The sequence below is a fragment of the Penicillium solitum genome (assembly GCF_028829755.1).
Source record: "Penicillium solitum strain IBT 25940 chromosome Unknown utg000005l_segment0_segment0, whole genome shotgun sequence".
Classification (NCBI taxonomy): Eukaryota; Fungi; Ascomycota; class Eurotiomycetes; order Eurotiales; family Aspergillaceae; genus Penicillium; species Penicillium solitum.
The window spans coordinates 492,686-511,478 of record NW_027072125.1 but is presented as its reverse complement, the minus strand read 5'-3'; the positions used below and the strand labels follow the sequence as shown (position 1 = coordinate 511,478).

The 18,793-nt window shown below is 50.7% G+C and overlaps 8 protein-coding genes across 8 annotated transcripts; 3 read left to right on the top strand and 5 right to left on the bottom strand.

Moving 5' to 3' along the window:
- Positions 1-53: 53 nt before the first annotated feature.
- Positions 54-646, bottom strand: N7455_007787 (uncharacterized protein; the record flags this gene model as incomplete). The annotated part of the gene is made up of 4 exons (XM_040960261.1): positions 54-133; positions 218-270; positions 371-454; positions 636-646. The coding sequence occupies 4 exons, from the start codon at positions 644-646 to the stop codon at positions 54-56; spliced, it is 228 nt and encodes a 75-aa protein (XP_040809326.1).
- Positions 647-1,344: 698 nt separating this feature from the next.
- On the bottom strand, positions 1,345-2,575 carry N7455_007786 (BAR domain-containing protein; the record flags this gene model as incomplete). Its single annotated transcript, XM_040960214.2, has 5 exons — positions 1,345-1,377; positions 1,437-1,568; positions 1,634-2,195; positions 2,274-2,429; positions 2,541-2,575. 5 exons carry the CDS (start codon positions 2,573-2,575, stop codon positions 1,345-1,347), a joined length of 918 nt encoding a protein of 305 aa, XP_040809280.1.
- Positions 2,576-3,003: 428 nt separating this feature from the next.
- N7455_007785 (uncharacterized protein) lies at positions 3,004-4,508 on the bottom strand (the record flags this gene model as incomplete). Its single annotated transcript, XM_040960264.2, has 4 exons — positions 3,004-3,073; positions 3,125-3,625; positions 3,698-3,794; positions 3,846-4,508. 4 exons carry the CDS (start codon positions 4,506-4,508, stop codon positions 3,027-3,029), a joined length of 1,308 nt encoding a protein of 435 aa, XP_040809331.2. The 3' UTR covers positions 3,004-3,026.
- Positions 4,509-4,769: 261 nt separating this feature from the next.
- Positions 4,770-8,530, bottom strand: N7455_007784 (uncharacterized protein; the record flags this gene model as incomplete). Its single annotated transcript, XM_040960274.2, has 7 exons — positions 8,460-8,530; positions 8,184-8,367; positions 7,462-8,132; positions 6,299-7,401; positions 5,129-6,242; positions 4,991-5,068; positions 4,770-4,829 (listed from the first exon to the last, which is right to left on the bottom strand). Exons 2-7 carry the CDS (start codon positions 8,311-8,313, stop codon positions 4,770-4,772), a joined length of 3,156 nt encoding a protein of 1,051 aa, XP_040809344.2. The 5' UTR covers positions 8,314-8,367; positions 8,460-8,530.
- A 259-nt stretch (positions 8,531-8,789) lies between these two features.
- Positions 8,790-10,298, top strand: N7455_007783 (25S rRNA (adenine645-N1)-methyltransferase; the record flags this gene model as incomplete). The annotated part of the gene is made up of 1 exon (XM_040960206.2): positions 8,790-10,298. One exon carries the CDS (start codon positions 8,790-8,792, stop codon positions 10,296-10,298), a length of 1,509 nt encoding a protein of 502 aa, XP_040809304.2.
- Positions 10,299-10,489: 191 nt separating this feature from the next.
- pup2 (proteasome core particle subunit alpha 5) lies at positions 10,490-11,720 on the bottom strand. Its single transcript, XM_040960242.2, has 5 exons — positions 11,576-11,720; positions 11,508-11,520; positions 11,363-11,441; positions 10,874-11,217; positions 10,490-10,816 (listed from the first exon to the last, which is right to left on the bottom strand). Exons 1-5 carry the CDS (start codon positions 11,598-11,600, stop codon positions 10,537-10,539), a joined length of 741 nt encoding a protein of 246 aa, XP_040809292.1. The 5' UTR covers positions 11,601-11,720; the 3' UTR covers positions 10,490-10,536.
- A 222-nt stretch (positions 11,721-11,942) lies between these two features.
- Positions 11,943-14,788, top strand: N7455_007781 (gamma-tubulin-complex subunit SPC97; the record flags this gene model as incomplete). Its single annotated transcript, XM_040960255.2, has 4 exons — positions 11,943-12,309; positions 12,384-14,368; positions 14,417-14,634; positions 14,695-14,788. 4 exons carry the CDS (start codon positions 11,943-11,945, stop codon positions 14,786-14,788), a joined length of 2,664 nt encoding a protein of 887 aa, XP_040809333.2.
- Positions 14,789-15,430: 642 nt separating this feature from the next.
- On the top strand, positions 15,431-16,433 carry N7455_007780 (uncharacterized protein; the record flags this gene model as incomplete). The annotated part of the gene is made up of 3 exons (XM_040960216.2): positions 15,431-15,853; positions 15,965-16,172; positions 16,225-16,433. 3 exons carry the CDS (start codon positions 15,431-15,433, stop codon positions 16,431-16,433), a joined length of 840 nt encoding a protein of 279 aa, XP_040809320.2.
- Between the last annotated feature and the right edge of the window lie 2,360 nt (positions 16,434-18,793).

Here is an 18,793-nt window from a genome sequence, read left to right as displayed (position 1 = left end):
AAAGCCAGTTGACTGAATTGACAAAACATGAGAAACCAGAAAGGGATATGCCTCTATTGCGGTACACGATCGGGTCGAATGTCTGACCGCTTTGGTGCGATGAGGGGGTGCCACTGTGCGAGGAAGACAATTGCTATATTGGATATGTTAGCATCTTTCATGTAGCTCACACATATCATAGATATGGATAGATAGAGAGAATGGGCAAGAAACATACCCCACATCAAGTAACAGGAAACGAAGGTAAGGATGAGCGTGCTGCGGAAGAGGCTGAGGATAGCAGAGTCAGTATTCTCAAATGCTTGCAACTTTCATAGGAATGAATGCTGGGCCTGACGCCCAGCATGCACAGAGTGGATCTTGGACTCACGTCTGGTTATCGCCCTTCGGGCTTAGGAACCATGCTGCTGTCGAGAAAGCGATGATAACAATCAGACCAATGACCAAGCTCCAGCTGTTAAATTTCGCGTTAGCGACTGAACATTTTAATACTCATCGAGCAGAGTGTCGGGAGGTCGAGGCCTAGCGGGATAGATTGAACAATGCGAACACCCGTAACCAGGTAATCATCGACCCATTGGTCAAGGGAGGTATGCTTTGTTTATTCCATCACTCCGAGAGAGGGGGAACCATACCCGTTTGCCATTTTATCGGTATTTTGTTATTCTCTTCGTTCGTCTGGGTAAAGTACAACCCAGAGTGGGGATCACTCGGTGTGTTATGCGAATATCGGTGTGGGCGAAGAGCGGGCGAGCTAGGGTGGAGAGCGCAGGAGGGTAATCGTGTAGTTGATGGTATAGATCCTCTGCGCGAGTGTTCTTGAATGTCCGGATCCTTTGACGGCGCGGGTGGATGGACAAGTAATCGATTATTCGGCGCAGGGTGGCACGATTGGGATCAGCTCGATGGTGCTTTAAGTACTTATTCTGGGAACCAAATATCCGGAGTTCCTTCTCGGACAATATGCAGCTGTCAAGTGTGTTGCGAGCAGGAAAAGGCGACCTGATGAGTTGGAGTATCTCCGTTGATGTCGGAGCTCCTGGAGCTAGCCTGCCTGAGGCAGAATTAGCGGGCGGTGGATCTCGAGGTCAAGGTCCCATATGACATCTATATATCAACGAAGGTGGCATCTACTCTACATTTCCACTACAATATGGCTTTTTATGAGAATATAGATAGGGACCAAATTCCAGGTCCAAAAATCCAGACTGAATGATCTGTTGGGTTCGCTCAGCAGAAGCAAAGCGGCTTGGATACAAAACACAAGGCCATGGCTCGGAGTAACAGACAAAATCGAAACCAGGCAGAAGGATAACAAAAGAAACACGGCATTCAAAACAACGCTTAAGCGCCCTCACGGATCTTGCGGTAGCTAGCCTAAGGAAAAAATAGTTAGATGTGATGGACATGTAGAAAGAGCATCACCGAGAATTTACCTCCTGCTCGACCTGCAGAGCATCTACAGTCGGGGCAAGCTCGCTGAGAATCTCATATGACTTCTTGTGGAACTCAAGTTGAGCGGCGATCAGATCGGCCAGGTTGCGCAGGGGCTCGGGGGTATCAAGGACCTGATGCGAGCAATGTTAGTACCGCAGGACGGATTCCAGAGCGAAAAAAAGGGAACAAAACATACGTTCTTCATCACGCTAACAGCCTCCTCGGTCTGGCCAACAAACTCATCCTCGGCCTGCTCGATCTCCGCACGGGCATCCTCGCTCAGGTTATCCAAGTCGCCGTGGGCACCGGCCTTTTTGCTAGCCTTGATAGAGTCAAGCATCAAGCGGGCATTCTCAACATTCTTGCGCGCCTTGGCAGCGAACATCAAGTTGGTGTTGAGGGTGGTGTTCCAGCCGGCCAGGAAGCGGGACTGGATCTGAGCATCCTGGGCGAGACGAGCCTCGCCAACCTGCTCCTCGGCCAGAGCATACTTCTCCAAGGCAGTTGCAAGCGGGTCCTCACTCTCGGTGCTCTGCGCGAGTGTCTGGGAGCCGGCGAGGGAGGCACGGGCGATCGCGTGGTTGAAGGTCTTGGGTTGGGGCTTAGCGGAAGGCGGGGCTGTCAGGGCAGCTTGTGCCTCAGCGGGTGAGGCTGCCTGGGACAAGAGCTGGACCTTCTCGTTGATAGTACGGCCCAGATCATTGAAGGACTCGCGGATGTTGGGAGGGTAGTCGTAGGCCTCGTTGGAGTATTGGGAGCTGTTCACGAGAGGTGGCGCCGGTTAGCGCCTGTGGAGAAAGCAATGAGTGGCGCAGAAAGCAACAGGGATTACTCACGTCACCTGCAACAGCTTCTGGTGGACAAGCTTGAGCGCATCGACGCGCTTCTCAAGCTCGATGTATTCATCGGGGAGCTGGGTCTTGTCGTCGGCCTGGCCCAGCTGCTCCTTGATCATTTGCTGAGTACGCTGCGCAAAAGGCGTGAAGTTCGCACTGTCCGTCAGAAAACCACAAGGAAAGAAGATGTTAGTAAAGCGACCGATCACAAGTCAACGGGGGCGGAATAGTATCCGCAGGGTAAGGGGGCTGTGACGGTGGACTCACCTGAAGTTCTTTCCGAATGCCTGCATTCGATCCATGATTGGTGTATTTTGAACTTTTGATTTAGAAAGAAAAAGTAGGAGGGAACGGAAGGGAATGGATGAGAGTGATGATAGGATATCACCACATGTGCTACGCGGGCGGGACGAAGCCTCGACCATGCACCGCCTCACTTACGCCACATGTCTTATCAGGCACCCATATGAGTTTGTAGCATCTTCGATCTTCCCTTTCTCTCCTTCGACTAGAAGACCTCCAAATATATGCCAACCCCATGCTCCCTCTTAGGAGCAGTCTCCTGTGAGGACAGAGTGTTAAATGTTAACACTTCAATGTTGTACCTAGTAATAACCTGCAAATTGACTAAAAAGATACATTAAAAAACATCCGGAAATCCATACAACCCAGAACCACTGGAATCACATTAAAATCATAGAATCGTAAGTCTCTGCTTCGGAAGAAAAGCAAAAAAGCAGTATAGAAATTAGATCAGGTCAGAGTTGCCATCATAGCACGCATGATGCGAGAGTTAGGTTCTAGAGAAGGTTAGAATCATGGAATCGGGAGAGTAATATGCGGCGTCATACCTGAACGCTCCTGCCTCCGGATCTCAGTAACCTCCGCCTGATTACCTCTATCGTCAATGATATCTGTTTCGCGTTGTTGAGTGATCTCAATCCCGCCCTGCCTTTCCAGACGAAGAAGTCTTGTCTCCTCTTCCAGATCACGAATGTAACTGCTTACGTCGTGGTCACTCTCCCGTGGACGAACAAGAACCATCGGGCCCGTCCGAACGGGATCGGATTCTCGCTCCCCGATGTACTGCACGGCAGACGAGAGTCGAGGTGCATGATCATGGACTGATACAGCTCGTCGCCGGGAGACTCCACGCACTCGAGGTCTCTCGACAATCTCCTCATATTGGTCCACATGGTGACGTGACCGTGACCTGTGTCGAGAGGGTGATGCTTCCACGATGAATGCCTGGCTGGTGCGGGGAGAGGCCTCGACACGCAGGTGCTCTGTCGTCACCCGCTCACGTGGCCGTTCCCTCAAGGGAGGAGAAGGAGACAAGCCGATGTATTCGGCTGTTCGAGGAAGGCAATTAGTATTACTCTTCCTCATAAGGACTTGGGAATGCGGATGTGGGTGCTACTCACTTTCCACGGGCGAAGGCCGTCTGAACTCGCGGCTCAAGCTAAGCACTTCATCGATCTGTTCCTTCGACAATGCCTTTTGGATGACGATCACATCCTCCTACTTAAGTCAGTAGCCGACAACAGCTCTATTGGAAAACAAAGCACCCACCTCTTCCTTGAACGGATACCCTAGATCCATGATGGCATGGATATGAGCAAGGTGACGAGGAACACGAGTCTTCCCTTTGCGCGGGTAAGGCTTCTCCTCACGATGTCTGCGAACAGTACTACTGGAGCGGCGGCGACGATCAGTCATATCTCGGTCACGGATGTCTCTGAACTCTTCATCGCCATAGTAGTCGGGCTCTGCGATCCTAATATCCTCGTAGACTTCTCGCTCGCGATAACGGCCCGGAGATAAATGGCGACGAGGCGGAGCAACGACAGGCACACGGGGAGCGCGGGGTCTATGGTCTCGGGCCTCAAGGTGTTCCATTTTGCGTCGGGGTATGCGGTCGAAGGTGTCTAAGGACGACTGCCGCCTAATAAGTTGAGGACGTTGGAATGACGGACTAGCATCACGGCGCCGACGCCCGTCATGCGCCACAAGAGGCATGGCAGGGGGTGTGTGGTCTAGATGGTCATCCTCATAGAATCTCCCGCGTGCACGAGCAGGGGGGCCATATCGGTCTTCCTCACGGAGGCGCGTTTCAAAGCGCTCTTCGGCATGGCGGGGTCGTTCGGCCACGGGGGGACCCCGTGAGTATCGATCGTATCGATCGCGAGAATCCAGGGTCCCTGTTGACGAGCGGTAATCATCGTATCGAGACATTTGGGAGTATCACCGGATTCCACAACAAAAAAAAGAAGGGTGAACCGTGGATGACGCGAGCGGCTGACTTCCGTACCGAGAGTGGGGTTATCGAGGGACCACGGATGAGAGAGATTGATAGTGACCTCGGGAAACCGATAGAAAAAGAGAGGGAGGTGAAACACTGGGAGGCAAAAGTGAGGGGGAAGGAACAGAAAACAGAAATTAAGAATCAGCCTTGGGAGAAAAGGGAACGTCAAAAAGTACAAGATAGGTAGAACGTCAGGCAGAAGTCGATCGGTGATGACATTGGGTCGGACGGATATTGAATGTGGGGGATGTCTAGGTACCTATCTGCGCCACATATTTCAACGGGCACTACTGTATGATGCTACTGTATGTTGTGCCTAATGTACATAAATGTACTATGTAGGTAGGTACTGGTGCATTATACACTTCATCCAATCCTAAATCTCCAAATTCGCAATGTTCTCTTCCAAGACTCCCATAGCCCAATGCGCGCGATCGGACTTGACTGTGACAAATCGACGATCTTCAACCTCTTGCAGCACAGCCTCAGTCTGTGGCGTATACATTAGCATGGATGTTCTAGGCCAAGGATATCCAATCGACATGCTTACCTCACGCTCTTGTTCCCTTTCTCGTTCTCGGTCAGTCGCAAATGACCGTTGATAGGGTGGTCCACGACCTTGCTTTGCAGCGACTACCCATGATTTCTCACAGCCACCTGCAATAGCATCCGCGGTCTTCCATCCAGTCAGGCGAGAGATGTCGCGAAGTTTTGAAATCGTCCAAGTTCGCTGCGTGTGATCATTATATTGCACAGCTGCAAAGAATAGGGGTACCGACATTTCAGTCAACGAAGAACCCAAGTTCGGACTCAAACTTCCAGCTTCCAGGTTAAAGCGTTGCGGGTAGTAGATACCCGCCATGATCTTCCCAACAATCTGCGCAAACCCAGCTGTCGTTGGAGCAGAGACCCCAGCTGCCATCATGATGGCCGGTGGCATGGAAGGATGAATCCGATTTAGCAGCAAACGCATGGCATAATAGAACCCCCAGATCACGGCGATGGTGTGGGTCCGGTACTGAAGGGCAGGACCGAACGGTGTAGTGATTGGGGGCGCTACATCCGCTGGTAAAGGTTGGAAATCGCGCCCCAGCGCTTGGGCAAATGTTTCCATGGCGACCAGGATATCTTCCCATTCCTGTTCAGCTTCCTTGTAACTCATGCTGTGAGCCGGGTCATCCTCGTCTGGTAATGAACGAGGCTCACGCGGTCGATCTTGGAATCCTGGGGGAAGGCGTGGAGGTGGTTGAGGGGGTATCATTCCGTACATGGGTGGACTGTCGGCCGAAGCCGGTCCAGAGCTTGAAGGAGACACCCCAGTAGGCTCTGGCATGGACTGGGCCCTGGGGTCCCCTTGAGGCTGCATTTTAGGTGTGCTAGATGGAGGGCCAGGGCCCCCCCTTGGACCGAAGCCGCCAGGTGGTCCTGGTCTTTGGCCGGGCGGGCCGCCAGCAAACCGACCCATGAATTTGAACATCTCAGGGCCAGGCCTCCAGTCCACCCCGCCTGCCTTCAGCGTTCTCAATTTTCGCTTACGATCACGGAAGCCAAAGTCTGTGACCCGACCGAGTAGCAGCCACAGGTGATCTGCAGAGCCGTAGATGGCATCTAAACGGCCAATGCCTGCTCGAGGCGGACATTGACCCCATTGAGAGTAGGGCATTCTGGTTTAATGATAAGCAAATCTGTTGTCTGCTAGTAGCCGTAGGTGTAGACTTACAATAGTTTGTTTCCGCCGATGAAACTCTGGAATGCATCTTGCTTTGCATACCACCAGTATAGATCGCATTGAATCCGGAAGACCTCAATGTCCTTGCGGGTAAAATGCTTTTTGGAGGGCAGCGTACTCTCATCATTGATACATTCAAAATCGTCGTAATTGACTGCTTGTCCCATAATGGCGCTTATGAGATCTTCATCGACACTGCCCTCTTTCTCGGAGAAGGGATCATCCTCAGAGACATCGCCAGGCATCCCCCACCACGAGTCCGACCAGCCAGACTGGCGTCGCTGCTCATGAGCTCTACGTCGATGGGCCCGTAGGTCTCTGGTGGTCTTGGCAAAGTCGATCTCTCGGATAAGATGGGTGGACCCACCCAGGTGGTTATTCCATTTCGAGTGATCGGCAGATATCACCTCATAGTAGCCCAGTAGAAGAGTGGCAGCCAAGGTACCAACTTGCTTGCGTCGAAGGGGAAGGCCAACTGCGGAACCAACTCGTTTCAGGGCGTAGTGATAGTGCTTCAACGAAACTGTCGTGGGAACTTGCTGTAAATATGCAATGTGTAAGCTGCTGATAGCAAGTATCGCCTGGAGAAGGGCTGGTTGTTCCAAGGCTTTCAGTGCAAGCGTATAAACCCATAGACCCTGTTGTGCAGATGGCACAGCTGCCCCCAGGACGATTGAGGAGTCAGTAGGATGCCGTTCAAATATAGACAAAGATGGACCAGTCGAGTGAATGAAGTGAGCAAATATGCGGGCGGTCTTTGGGTTGTTTAGGGGAGAAGAGCCAAGTGTGGGTCGGTATGAGGCGAGCACATTGGGCTCGTTCAGGTATGTCGTGAAGGAGCGGAGTTGTCGCTCGTCGCGGTTAGCGGAGGCCATGATGAGACTCAATTGGTTAAAGCCTTCGGCCTGCGATTGATCCGCCATCTCATCGTCCGAGTCTATGTCATAATAATCCTCGCTTTCATCCTCCATGTATATGACTTGTGGCTGGTGGGGTATTTCATGGGGTATAAACTGGTCATGAGGTCGTAATTGCTGCGGGAATTGCCCTTGCGGTGGCTGATAATGATATATCGTTGGCAGCGGCTGGGTCATCTAAAAAACAGTACTTAGTATACCAGCTGCGAGAAACAGAGGGATCACGGTAATGCATACCTGAGGAACCAGATCCAGCTCGCTCTCTCTGCTTCCCGGCATTGGATTGAGACCTGGTACCGGGGAGAGATTGAAGGCATATTCTTCAGCCGTCTGACCGATGGGGCTGGCGATCTGGGCTACATTTTGTACGCTGGAATGAGGCCTATGTGGAGCGCTCGTCTGGCCCAACTGAACTGACTGCTGCTGCTGCTGCTGCTGCTGTGCTTGTGAGAAGTCATTCGCATTTGACGGTACCAGTGTGCTCTCCATTTGAACTATCGGCTGATTGTGCCACATATGAGTTGGTGGCTGCACCTGGGCTGCTGGATAATATAATGGAGGTGCATTAACCGGCTGTATTTGACTCGACGAAGATATTTGTGACGGAAACGAGTGATATCCCATCGCTGCCGGATCAACAGGTCGCGGGGCTAACATTGGATGCTGCGCAGCGGCTGCCGCTTGTTGGGGAGGGAGTTGAGAGCCATAGTCGTTGGGAATTGGCGGCCTCATATGTTGCTGCTCTATCTGCAGATTCTGGCCCTGGCCAGTACTGAAAGATCCAAAGATGCCTATGGGGTTCTTGAACACGACCCGTTGGGCATATCCCTCGCAGATTCGCTTGGATTTCACGCAGTTGGTGCATATTGGCTTCTCTTCGCCACACTTGATCCGACGCTTCCGACAAGCTATAAGGCTTGGTCAACGAAGGAAACTATCTCCAGCGTTCTGCAACATACTCAAACAGCCGGTCTTAGTTCGTTTCTTGGGGAGTCTGCGGGGACCTGACCGTGAGGTTGAGGCTTCCGCAGAACCGTCAACAGTAAGATCCGCTGGCATATCCAGTTGATCCATCGGCTTGTCAGCCATGGCCTTCGATTGACTCAAGATTGGAGAGTAGACATGTGCGAGGGCATTGTGGGGCTAAAAGGCACAGTGATCAGATAAGTAAAAGCTGCCGAGGATCGCAGATCACCCGCAATACACTGTGGTTCGTCAAAGGGGGATATGATCACCTATTTATTTGCAAAGGCCTCTCTTACGTGCACAGCCAAACTGCTAAGTGTCCACGGGCATTGACTTTCACAGTTACAAGGGCTTACGGGGCGCTTAGGGGCGTACAGAGTCCACCCGTTCTCTTTGTGCCCCAAAACAGAGTCATGCCATAGGTTTAGCCGAGATTTACCCCGGCCGAGTGCCTTATTGCCTAAGGCACTCCTGTGTATGTAATCTGATAGTAAAATTACCGATAACGAAATTTTGATAGGATTTTCTTTTTTTCTGAGGTACCGTTTCCTCTACTTCAAAGGCATTGGACATTGACAACCAATCCTTCAAAATTAATCATGTTCGCTGTTCCAGGATGGTCCGTTGAGAGCTCTGCTCTGAAGTCACAGACTCAGGCCGTGCAGCCCAAGAACGAATCCCAGCCGGAGAAGGATGCCTCCAACACCGATGCGAAGAATAACAAGCGCAAGCGTGCCAATGACCGTGTCACCGCCGGAAATGTGGATGAGATGTACCGCAGGCACATTGAGAAGGGTGGAAAGCGCGGCCCAGAGGGTTCCGTGAAGCCAGAGAAGAAGCAGAAGAAGGAAAAGAAGGAGAAGCAGACACCTGAGACAGCCACCACCCAGGAGCCTACAAGCGAAACTGTCACCACCGTCGATGTAGACGCAGATCAAGCCGAGGAGAAAGCACCCAAGAAGAAGCAACGGAAGAACAAGAAGAACAAGGACAACGCCTCAGAGGATAAGGCCGAGACAGAGCCCACCATTGCCCCGGCTAAAGAAGCTCCTGCCCCTGCCCCCGCTGCGCCTGCACTCCCACCAACGGCGAACCTGACCCCTCTCCAACAGGCGATGCGACAGAAGCTGGTCTCATCCCGGTTCCGCCACCTGAATGAAACCCTCTACACCACCCCCTCCGAGAAAGCACTCGAGATGTTCAGTACCAACCCTGAGCTGTTCGACGAGTACCATGCCGGATTCGCACGACAGGTCAAGGAGTCCTGGCCCTCCAACCCGGTCGACGACTACATCAAGACCATCCGCACCCGCGGTGCAATCCCGCTCCCGAGACGAGGAAAGCCCCTCAACCCTGCTAAGGGCTACCCGCTCCCCCGTCGCCCTACTGGAGTATGCACATTCGCCGATCTGGGCTGTGGTGATGCGCAGCTCTCGCGCGCCTTGACGCCCTCCGCCAAGAAGCTGAACATCAAGCTCAACAGCTACGATCTGGCAGCGCCCGATCCATTGATCACCAAAGCCGATATCTCGAATCTTCCCTTGGAAGATGGCGCCGCGGACGTGGCTATTTTCTGTCTGAGTCTGATGGGAACCAACTGGGTTTCATTCGTCGAGGAGGCATGGCGTATTTTGCGCAATGACGGCAAGGGCGAGTGCTGGGTCAGTGAGGTCAAAAGTCGATTTGGCAAGGTCCAACGCAAGAAGTCTCAGATCGGTGCGCAGAAGCCCGGCAGCAAGGCAGACAAGAAGAAGCCCAAGAAAAAGGGCGGTGACGATTCCGAGGATGATGCTGATATCTTTGCTGAGGATGTGCGGCCGTCTGACAATACCGACGAGACTGATATCTCGGCGTTTGTGGAGGTGTTCCAGTCTCGTGGCTTCATGCTTCGCCGGGAATCCGTGGATAAGTCCAATAAGATGTTCGTGAGAATGGTGTTTGTTAAGCAGGGTGGTCCGCCTACCAAGGGGAAACACGCTTCGGCTCTCAGTGCGCCTGCGCCTGGTAACAAGAAGCGCTTCGTTGACCGCAAGCCTGATTCAGAGTCCGGCTTGTCGGCTGAGCAGGAGGCCAAGGTGCTGAAGCCGTGTGTTTATAAGATCCGCTAGACGTTGCAAAGGATCTATTTATATGTCATTGTACATAATCAAAATTTACCACACATTATCACTACAGGTGTTCACGGACCGTCTCTAAGTTGCTAACTACCTGAAATACGACAGTTAGGCCAGCATGTAAGCGTTGGACGGCATCGTCATTATTTTTCTATTGCTCCCGACATAGACACTAGCCTCCAAATCAAGTCCGAGGAGCCTCTTCAAGAGATATCTTCGACACTAATCGCACTCATTGGTTGCCACCCAGCTGTGTGACAGCGTGGCCCATCTCCTCATCGTTGTAGATACGGAAACCCTTCTCCTTGGTGACACTGGCCAACTGGACATTCTTGGAATCAAGCTTCTCCTCCATGACCTGCTTCAGCGTCTTGAGCACCAACGTCTCGGCCTCTGCAAGAGTCAAAGACTTGTGGTATTCATTCTGCAGCTCCGCCTGCGCGCCTTCGCTTCCTGAGCCGATGGCCTTGGCGTCATACCGGTAGAATGTGCCGGACGGTTCGGCGTGGTATCTGGCAAAGAGGAGAAGTCAGTAAATATATCAGACGAAAGGAAACTGCATATCTTACAGTTGGGGCCCGTCCTCGTCATAACCAGCGATTAACAGCGCAACACCAAACGGTCTGCTCATGACACTCTCCTCATCATCACCGCTCTCACCGAATCGCAGAGCCAAATCGCAAATTGCCTGTGTGGTACTCTCAACCCGCAGAGGCTCGGCATAGTGGAAGGCATGATTTTGGCACTCGACGCGGGCGTGCTCAACCAGGTTGCGGGCATCGGCCTGCAGACCGGACATGGCACAGCCGATGTGCTGATCAATTTCGACGATCTTCTCGACGGATGACGCTTCGAGCAGCGTGGATGTGACGCGCTTCTCAACACCGAGGATAACACCCTCGGAGGTTGCTACCTAGATGAGTGTTAGAAAGGACGGTCCCATGATCGCATTATCCTTGGTTTTGCGCTCCGATAACAGTACAAAGGTCGCTCATTGTAGTGTTTCGAGGCCTTTCTTGGAACCGTAGAGCACAGAGGAACTGAGTGGTATGACATACTCCGATGGCTGTGGAGCCTAATTTGATAGCTTCAAGAGAGTATTCGACCTGGAACAAACGACCTTCGGGGGAGAAGGTGCTGCGGAGGGAACATTGTCAGGCTGCGGGTCCGTCTAATGACACGGATTAATCTCGGAGAACGTACTTGATTCCACGGTCTGTCCAGAGCTGTTAGTTGATTCCGCGGTGAGGGGAGGCCTTGACGAAGCTTACCATATTCTGATCGTGCAATGAACATATTGGATTATCTGATGGGACGGGAGAGACTTGTCAAAAAGAGAAGCAATAAAGCAATATAGAATGACGATGGAGGAGAGAATCAGTTGGAAGGGAAGAGGAGCAGAGGTGGGTGTCTGAGTGAAGCTCGGGAAGGGAAGCTCTCGACGTACGCAAGAGGTGAGGTGCCTGTTAATGCCTTGGTGCCTGAGGCGTTCATCTGCCCAAACTAAAAGTGGAGTTGTTTGGATACTTGCATCTTCTCCTCATATACATTGGTTCTGCTGTTTTTGTTGCTGATTCTTCGATTTCGCGCCTTTCACTCTCCTATGCTGCATGATTCACTCGTCGCCCTCGCGGGATTATGTCTGCCAATGACCGCGCCGCGTATATGAGCGCTCCACGACCCCGCGCCGTCTCCAATCGCGTCGATTCCGAAACTCGCGGACCGTCGCCGCTACAAGTCGAAAACAAGGATCCTTTGCGCCACAGCACCTCGAGTCAGAAACACAGAGCATCCCGGGATCAGAAAAGCATGTCCGATAAGCGCTCGGAGCGGATAGTGATCGCATCACGGGAAAAGGCAGTGCGAAGGAACCCTGTGAACCCTGTTAAGGAATCTATCAGTGCAGCCAACAGAGGCGATTGGGATAAGACTCGGCCCAGGAAGCCTGTTCAACTTGATGACGCAAGACCCAGTTCCCAGACTGGAGAGAAGGACCCGGCTGATTGTGAGTGATCCCTGTGTCGCAGTTTGTCGTGGAAAGCAATGGATTTGCTAACCATGATTTTTTTCTCTTTACAGCACCATGGAATCCTCAAGCGTCATTGATTCCTCACTCAACAGCTCCTCTCGCATGTCGTGTATCAGTTCCCCCTCTAGCTTCGACGGCCCCACAGGCCCTTCATCCTCGGCCACTTCGAGAGCTCTCATCCGATGCCCAGGAAGCAGCAATCTTGGAGGACTTGTTGTTTGTGTTCATGGGATTCGAAGGTCAATATGTTCACTACGCTAGCTCATATGACCCATCGATCGAAAAAGACCGCCTCACGGGCCCAGTCTTTCAGATAGCCCCGGGCCTGGATCCGACCCTTCGTGACCTCATCCAGTCCATGTTGAAAATGGCGACGCACTACAGTGCCATGGAGGCATTTGTGGAAATACAAAGCCGCGCTGAGTGTGGCGCTGTTAGTCACTCGCTATGCGCATCCATTCGAAAGCTCCTCAAAGATTACCTGATCCTTATCGCCCAGTTGGAAGGCCAGCTGCTGAACAATCCTACATTTACCCTGCACCTTCTTCATCTCCACACAATGCCAACCAGTCAATGCCTGGCCCAATTATATTCGATGGGCCAGGAACTGTTGCTCAAAAATGGCCTTCTAGATGAGGAGCTCGAGGAGTCGATTGACGACTTTGATGAGGATGTTGACAATATACTTGAACAACTAAAAGAAGGGGGAGATTTAGTACCAGGGTCTATGGCCCGCAAGAAAATGTGCAAAGGAGGCAATATTCTCGGACTCCTGACGGGGCGTCTGGCTTCATTCTCAGGTGATCCAACAACCAAGAATCTGCTTCAGACCTTACTGCGCGACGCCAGTAGGCCTTACATGGCCATGTTGAACGAATGGTTGCACCACGGCGGTATCAGGGATCCCCACGCCGAGTTCCTGGTTAAGGAACAAAAATGGATCAAGCGCGAGAAACTTGAGGAGGACTACACGGACGAGTATTGGGAGAAACGATACACGATTCGAGAGAACGAGGTTCCGCCTCAGCTGAAGAGCGTCCAGGATAAAGTCCTGCTGGCTGGAAAATATCTCAACGTGGTGCGCGAATGTGGTGGTGTCGACGTCAGCAAAGAGGTTAAAGATGTCCCAAAAACGCTCGATGATCCACGCTTCCTGGACAACGTAAATTCCGCCTATACCTATGCCAATGCCTCCTTGTTGAATCTTCTTGTCACAAAAAACTCCCTCACTACCCGATTCCGCTCCCTGAAACATTACTTCTTCCTGGATCGCTCCGATTTCTTTTCCTACTTCCTCGAACTTGGTGCTTCTGAGCTACGAAAACCAGCACGTGCCGTCAACGAGGGCAAGCTCCAGTCGCTATTGGATATTGTTCTTCGACAGCCTGGCAGTGTTGCAGCACTGGACCCGTTCAAGGAAGATGTTAAGGTGCGAATGAACAAAATTGGCCTCACGAAATGGTTGATGCAAGTTGTCAATGTTTCAGGCGTCAACCAAGACGGCGCAGAAGCGGAGAAGCAACAAGTCTCTGCTGTTCATTCCGCTGACGAGGACAAAGATATTCTTGGATTCGATGCGCTTGAGCTGGACTATTCTGTTCCGTTCCCTCTGTCACTGGTCATTAGCCGCAAAACCGTTCTGCGGTACCAACTTATTTTCCGCCATCTTCTATCGCTGCGCCATCTTGAGACGTTGTTGGTCACGTCCTGGGCAGACCAAAACAAGACCATCAGCTGGAGGCACAAGTCCTCCGATCGACGGCTTGAAATATGGAAACGGCGGGCGTGGAACCTGCGCGCGAAGATGTTGGTATTTGTTCAGCAGCTTTTGTACTTTTGTACGGCGGAGGTCATTGAGCCCAATTGGGTCGGTCTGATGGATCGTGTCAACAGCGTTCACGCCGATGCGTCGGGGGTGGAGGAAAATGATATGAAGCAGGTCAACCGGACGGTTGATGAGCTGATGCAGGATCATGTTGATTTCTTGGATACATGTTTGAAGGAGTGCATGCTCACACAGGCTAAACTGTTGAAGGTATGTTTCTCCACACTCGCGGCCGTATACGTACTAATAAGTATATAGATCCATTCGAAACTGGTGACTTGCTGCACCATGTTTGCTTCCTGGACAGCGGCATCACTTTCACGCGCCCTGGCTTCAGCCGATCCCGACTTGGCTGGAGGGAAAGTCCCCGGCGCTGATGCCAGAGGATATGATCCGACGCGGATTGGAAAACTCGAGGACACACTGAAACGATATGAGGACCATTTCTCGCGTCACCTCCGCATTTTGATGGATAGGTGAGTAACACCCTTGAGCATTCATATTACTCGGTTATGTGTTCTAACATGACTATACAGCTTGAACTACTTCGCCGCAACGGAGAGTGTGGTGCTCCTGAAGCTTGCACATTCCCTGACCTCTATCAGCCGAGAGGAGAGTAAAGAGGATTGAAAACGTGCAATCCCTTGCTCTGTGTCTTTTACACCTTGATATCGTTATCAACATACTCAACCCCCGACAGGGATGCGGTCAGTTGCTCCAGCTATGGGCGCAAGAAGCAAAGCGCTTCAGACCCACGATGTTTGCTAGCTGTCACCTGAAACTCCGCGATACCGAGACATATGACGTATGCCACGGGCTTCGGATTTTGGATCATCGAATGCCGCCGCATAAGTCACCAGAGCCTCCAAAACGGGGTCCAAAAACGGGCTATATCGCAATCAAGCCTCATCTATGAGGCCGCGGAAATCCGCCGAATCAATGTACCTAGATCCATAAACCGAGTCATGCCAGACATCGGGATTGATGATAATACGAGTAGCAATAACGAAACGAAACCCAGATTTACAATGTTCAGTGTACTATGTACGGAGTATAGCCCTAGCAAATTCCTGAAAAAGAACCGGAGCACGCGAATTCCTCGGGATCGCGTCAGCAAGCGGCTTCTCACGTCAGCCCCGGATTTGGCCCTACAGTGTAAATGCCGGTTCTATTTAATTCCAAGATAATCTCTCGGGCATTTATAAAGACCAAAATAATAAACACCCAACCAAGCTCCAAGCTCTGTATACGATCGACACAAACACCACAAACATGCCAATACCAACCTTCACCTCCGTCCTCCGCATCCCATTCCAACACCCCAACACACCCCCAAACCGCCTAACCCTGGCCCTCAGCGCCGCAACGCTCCTCGTCTCGACCCTCATCCTCCCCGCCGCCTACCGCGATTACAAAATCTTCAAATCCTACGGACCGGGCGGGCTACCGAACAACGCGCTAGGATGGATTATCGTGCGCGCGCTATTCCAGCCCTTCGGGCGCGAGATGCTCAGCACGGACGAGTACGTGCAGCGCGTTGCGGCAGCTGAGGGCCACGGGAAGGGCGATGATGGGTTTTTGTTTTTATCCGAGGAGCAGTTGGGGAGTCGACGTGGGGAAGAACGGCCTGTTGTTGGACCGCATGTTGCACCGCAGAGACAGTTGACGCAGGTTCCGGATGAGGCTGTTATGAAGGTATGTTGTGTGTCGCGTGTCGCGTGCCACCTTCTTCGGTCCTCTTGAGGTGTCAGGGAAGAGAAATCGAGGAATGAAGAGCTATTTGCTGATTATGTTCTTTTGTGATAGAAATTCCGCTCTGCGTTTAGTGCCTTCGGACATCAGAATCATCACCTTGTAAAATTTCAAAGGTCGAATCTGGAACGCCATGCTGATGGGCTCTTTGTCGCGGATCATATTCCTGTCTTTGGGATTGCGAAGACTATGAACCGGGAGATTGCGCATATTCATTCGGGGAATGACCACTCGGTTCATGTGACTCTTGCGCCGGCTGATTGTATGGGTTTCTCTCTTTTGTTTGGTGTTCGTGTGTTAACATTGCTGTCTAGGTATCAAGGTTATTGAAGCTGGTTGGGGCCAGCGTCATGCTTTCTCCGGTACATCTGCGATGACGTTTCTTTCGCTTGGTACAAGGCCTGATATCCCGGCAGAGTATGTTTTGATCTATGCGCCGCGGACGGAGGCGGAGATTGAGACGGTTATGCAGATTATTTCGGCGGGTGTCGAGTTTATGACAGGGAGGGAGGATGTGCGGTAGGTCAACAAATGCTTTTTGTACTGACTTAATGCTTGAAAGCGTACTAGTGGTGTTAAGAGGTGGATGCATTCTTCTGGTGTATGCGTTGTGCTTGGTTTCTTCCTGTTCTGTACCTTTATATACCCCACTCTTCGATTTATCTGCTGTTTATATGAACATATATGGCAGCGACAGTGCTTTCGCGATAAATGACACGCATCAAATTATACTTGCCCTACTGAGACTACATGCCACATCCGAGCGTAGAGAATATGTGTAAATTCTGCTGTTGATATTGTAGGTATGAAGTAATGCCTATATATATATATATATATATTCCCTCAAGCTCATTAGTGATCTTTTGCCTTTCTCGTTTCTTTCTTTTGCTGTATTTTGCGTAACCTATCCCGTCTCATGGTCCTACTCTTGACTTATCGCTTTGAGTTCTTGCTGTATACAATTTCTCCATGTACATGGTGCAAGTAAAAACAGGCGAGCCTTATATCCCCCACCTATCCACTTCTATAAACTAGCAGATAACTATTAAAGGCTTCTTTACTTCTGCTTTAATATGCTCAAAGCTAATTATTAGTGCAAATTTTCTAGGTTGGCTCTATAGATATGAAATTAAGACACTATCATCTACTAGTATCAATTTGCACCGAGCACGTAGTAAGAGTGCGTTTTGTCAAGAACCCACCCACAACAGCCTAAATAGTAAGTATTGCAGAGCGAGAAGAGCGTGAAGGAATAATACTCCATAAAGGGATATTCTGGTAGATATGTATTTGCCATATCTTCATATCCATCGATTTGTTAGACGTAAAATATATATAATTCAACAGTGGGTTTCACATTGTAAATTTCTATACCACGGAATCTGCTGACCATCATGCAATATGGGTACTAGTATGCAATATATTTTCTCTTCTGTTATACTAGCACCTTAAATAGTACCACTACTATGTTGTACACCTATACGTAAGTGCATCTATAGCGTGGATTCCACGCATATGGCTAGCGGGACCTAGGGAATGGACAAGTCCGTATTGAGTAGGCAAAAAAGTCACATATCCACCGAGTATGTAAAAATACGAATAATTATTGTCCTTTGTTTCATCTTACAACGTAACATCGTAAAGGACATGGCTTGGCAGAAGTCATCACGCCCGATTTGGAAGGCGAACCAGTGTGTTGGGGCTATGATTGAATACACTAATTAAGGGGGAATTTTTTTTATTTTTTTATTTTTTGTTTTTAAATTACCCGTTATGTCCCGATCTGGATTCAAACCTCCTTTTTTTTTGGTTAAATAGGAGAGACCTTTGAAAATACCCGGAGGAATGAATATATAAGACTTCCCCCAGAAGCCCAACACGTTGGGTAGGCGGCCCCCTTACCCGAGAGATGAACCATGGTGCTGGGTGAGGCCAACAGCGGAGCCGAACGGGTAGGCCCTGTCGAAATCCCGACACTATGGAACTTCGTATATTGTAATTTGTACTTGGTAGGTTTTCTCTTTCTTTTTCTCTCTTTTGCTTCAGACTGAAGAGTTTTTTTTTAAACTTGTGAACTTAAAACAGTGGTCTGACCACATATTCTTCGAAAATGGACCCGGGTTTATAAGCCTAATCAGAATGGAAGTAACCTGCCTGTTTTGACATATCACCGCCGGATGATCATCGCCTATTAACTGTTATGTGAGAAGTGACTCTATGCACCAGTCTTAGAAATCTGTACCCTGCAACCGCAAATGCAAAGTACCAGATCCTTGCATTTGGCATGGATTGCCAGTGCGGTCATGAAGTGGGACCCGATCATCTCGGAGAATTGACCCAGAGTGAAGAAAAACCAGGTGTACCTAGGAGGTACCAGGTGAGTTGAGAATAATTTCAAAGGTGTTTTCTCAGTGGATTCGGACACCAGAGTGGATACTGCCCACATTTTTGTATATTATAATAATGTAATCGCATACTCTGGACCTTCTCCTCGAGGCAATGAATGTCCACATCCACATTCACGCGGGATGGATATCTTTGCCGCTGCCCGGCGCTCGACCCAGTAGAAGTACCATGCAACCAAGGCAAATCCGTATGAGGCAAACTTGATAAGTATCCAGAAAAAGAAGAGGGGCGAAACGGCAATGTCAATCCATTGCCTCGGACGTACTTCTGCTACGTTGTTTCGGGAGTGATCCGGAGACGGCTAAAAATCCCTGTAGCAAATCTCCATGTCCGCCACTTGCGCCAACATCGTTGGAATCTTGAAACGCAAAACCCTCCAGACAAGCGGTGAGAGCGAGGGCGAAACAAGAGGGGCAAGAATAAAACCCACCGTCCTAAATCCAACCCACTAGAAATCCCGAGGGAATGGATGCCCCA

Excerpts from the sequence above, each read along its gene's own strand:
- pup2 (XM_040960242.2), bottom strand. The coding sequence starts at position 11,600 with ATGTTCATTGCACGATCAGAATATG. Across the intron at positions 11,218-11,362 it reads TAGGCTCCACAGCCATCGGA|GTAGCAACCTCCGAGGGTGT; the intron begins GTATGTCATACC and ends ACACTCATCTAG. Across the intron at positions 10,817-10,873 it reads GACGAGGACGGGCCCCAACT|ATACCACGCCGAACCGTCCG; the intron begins GTAAGATATGCA and ends CCTCTTTGCCAG.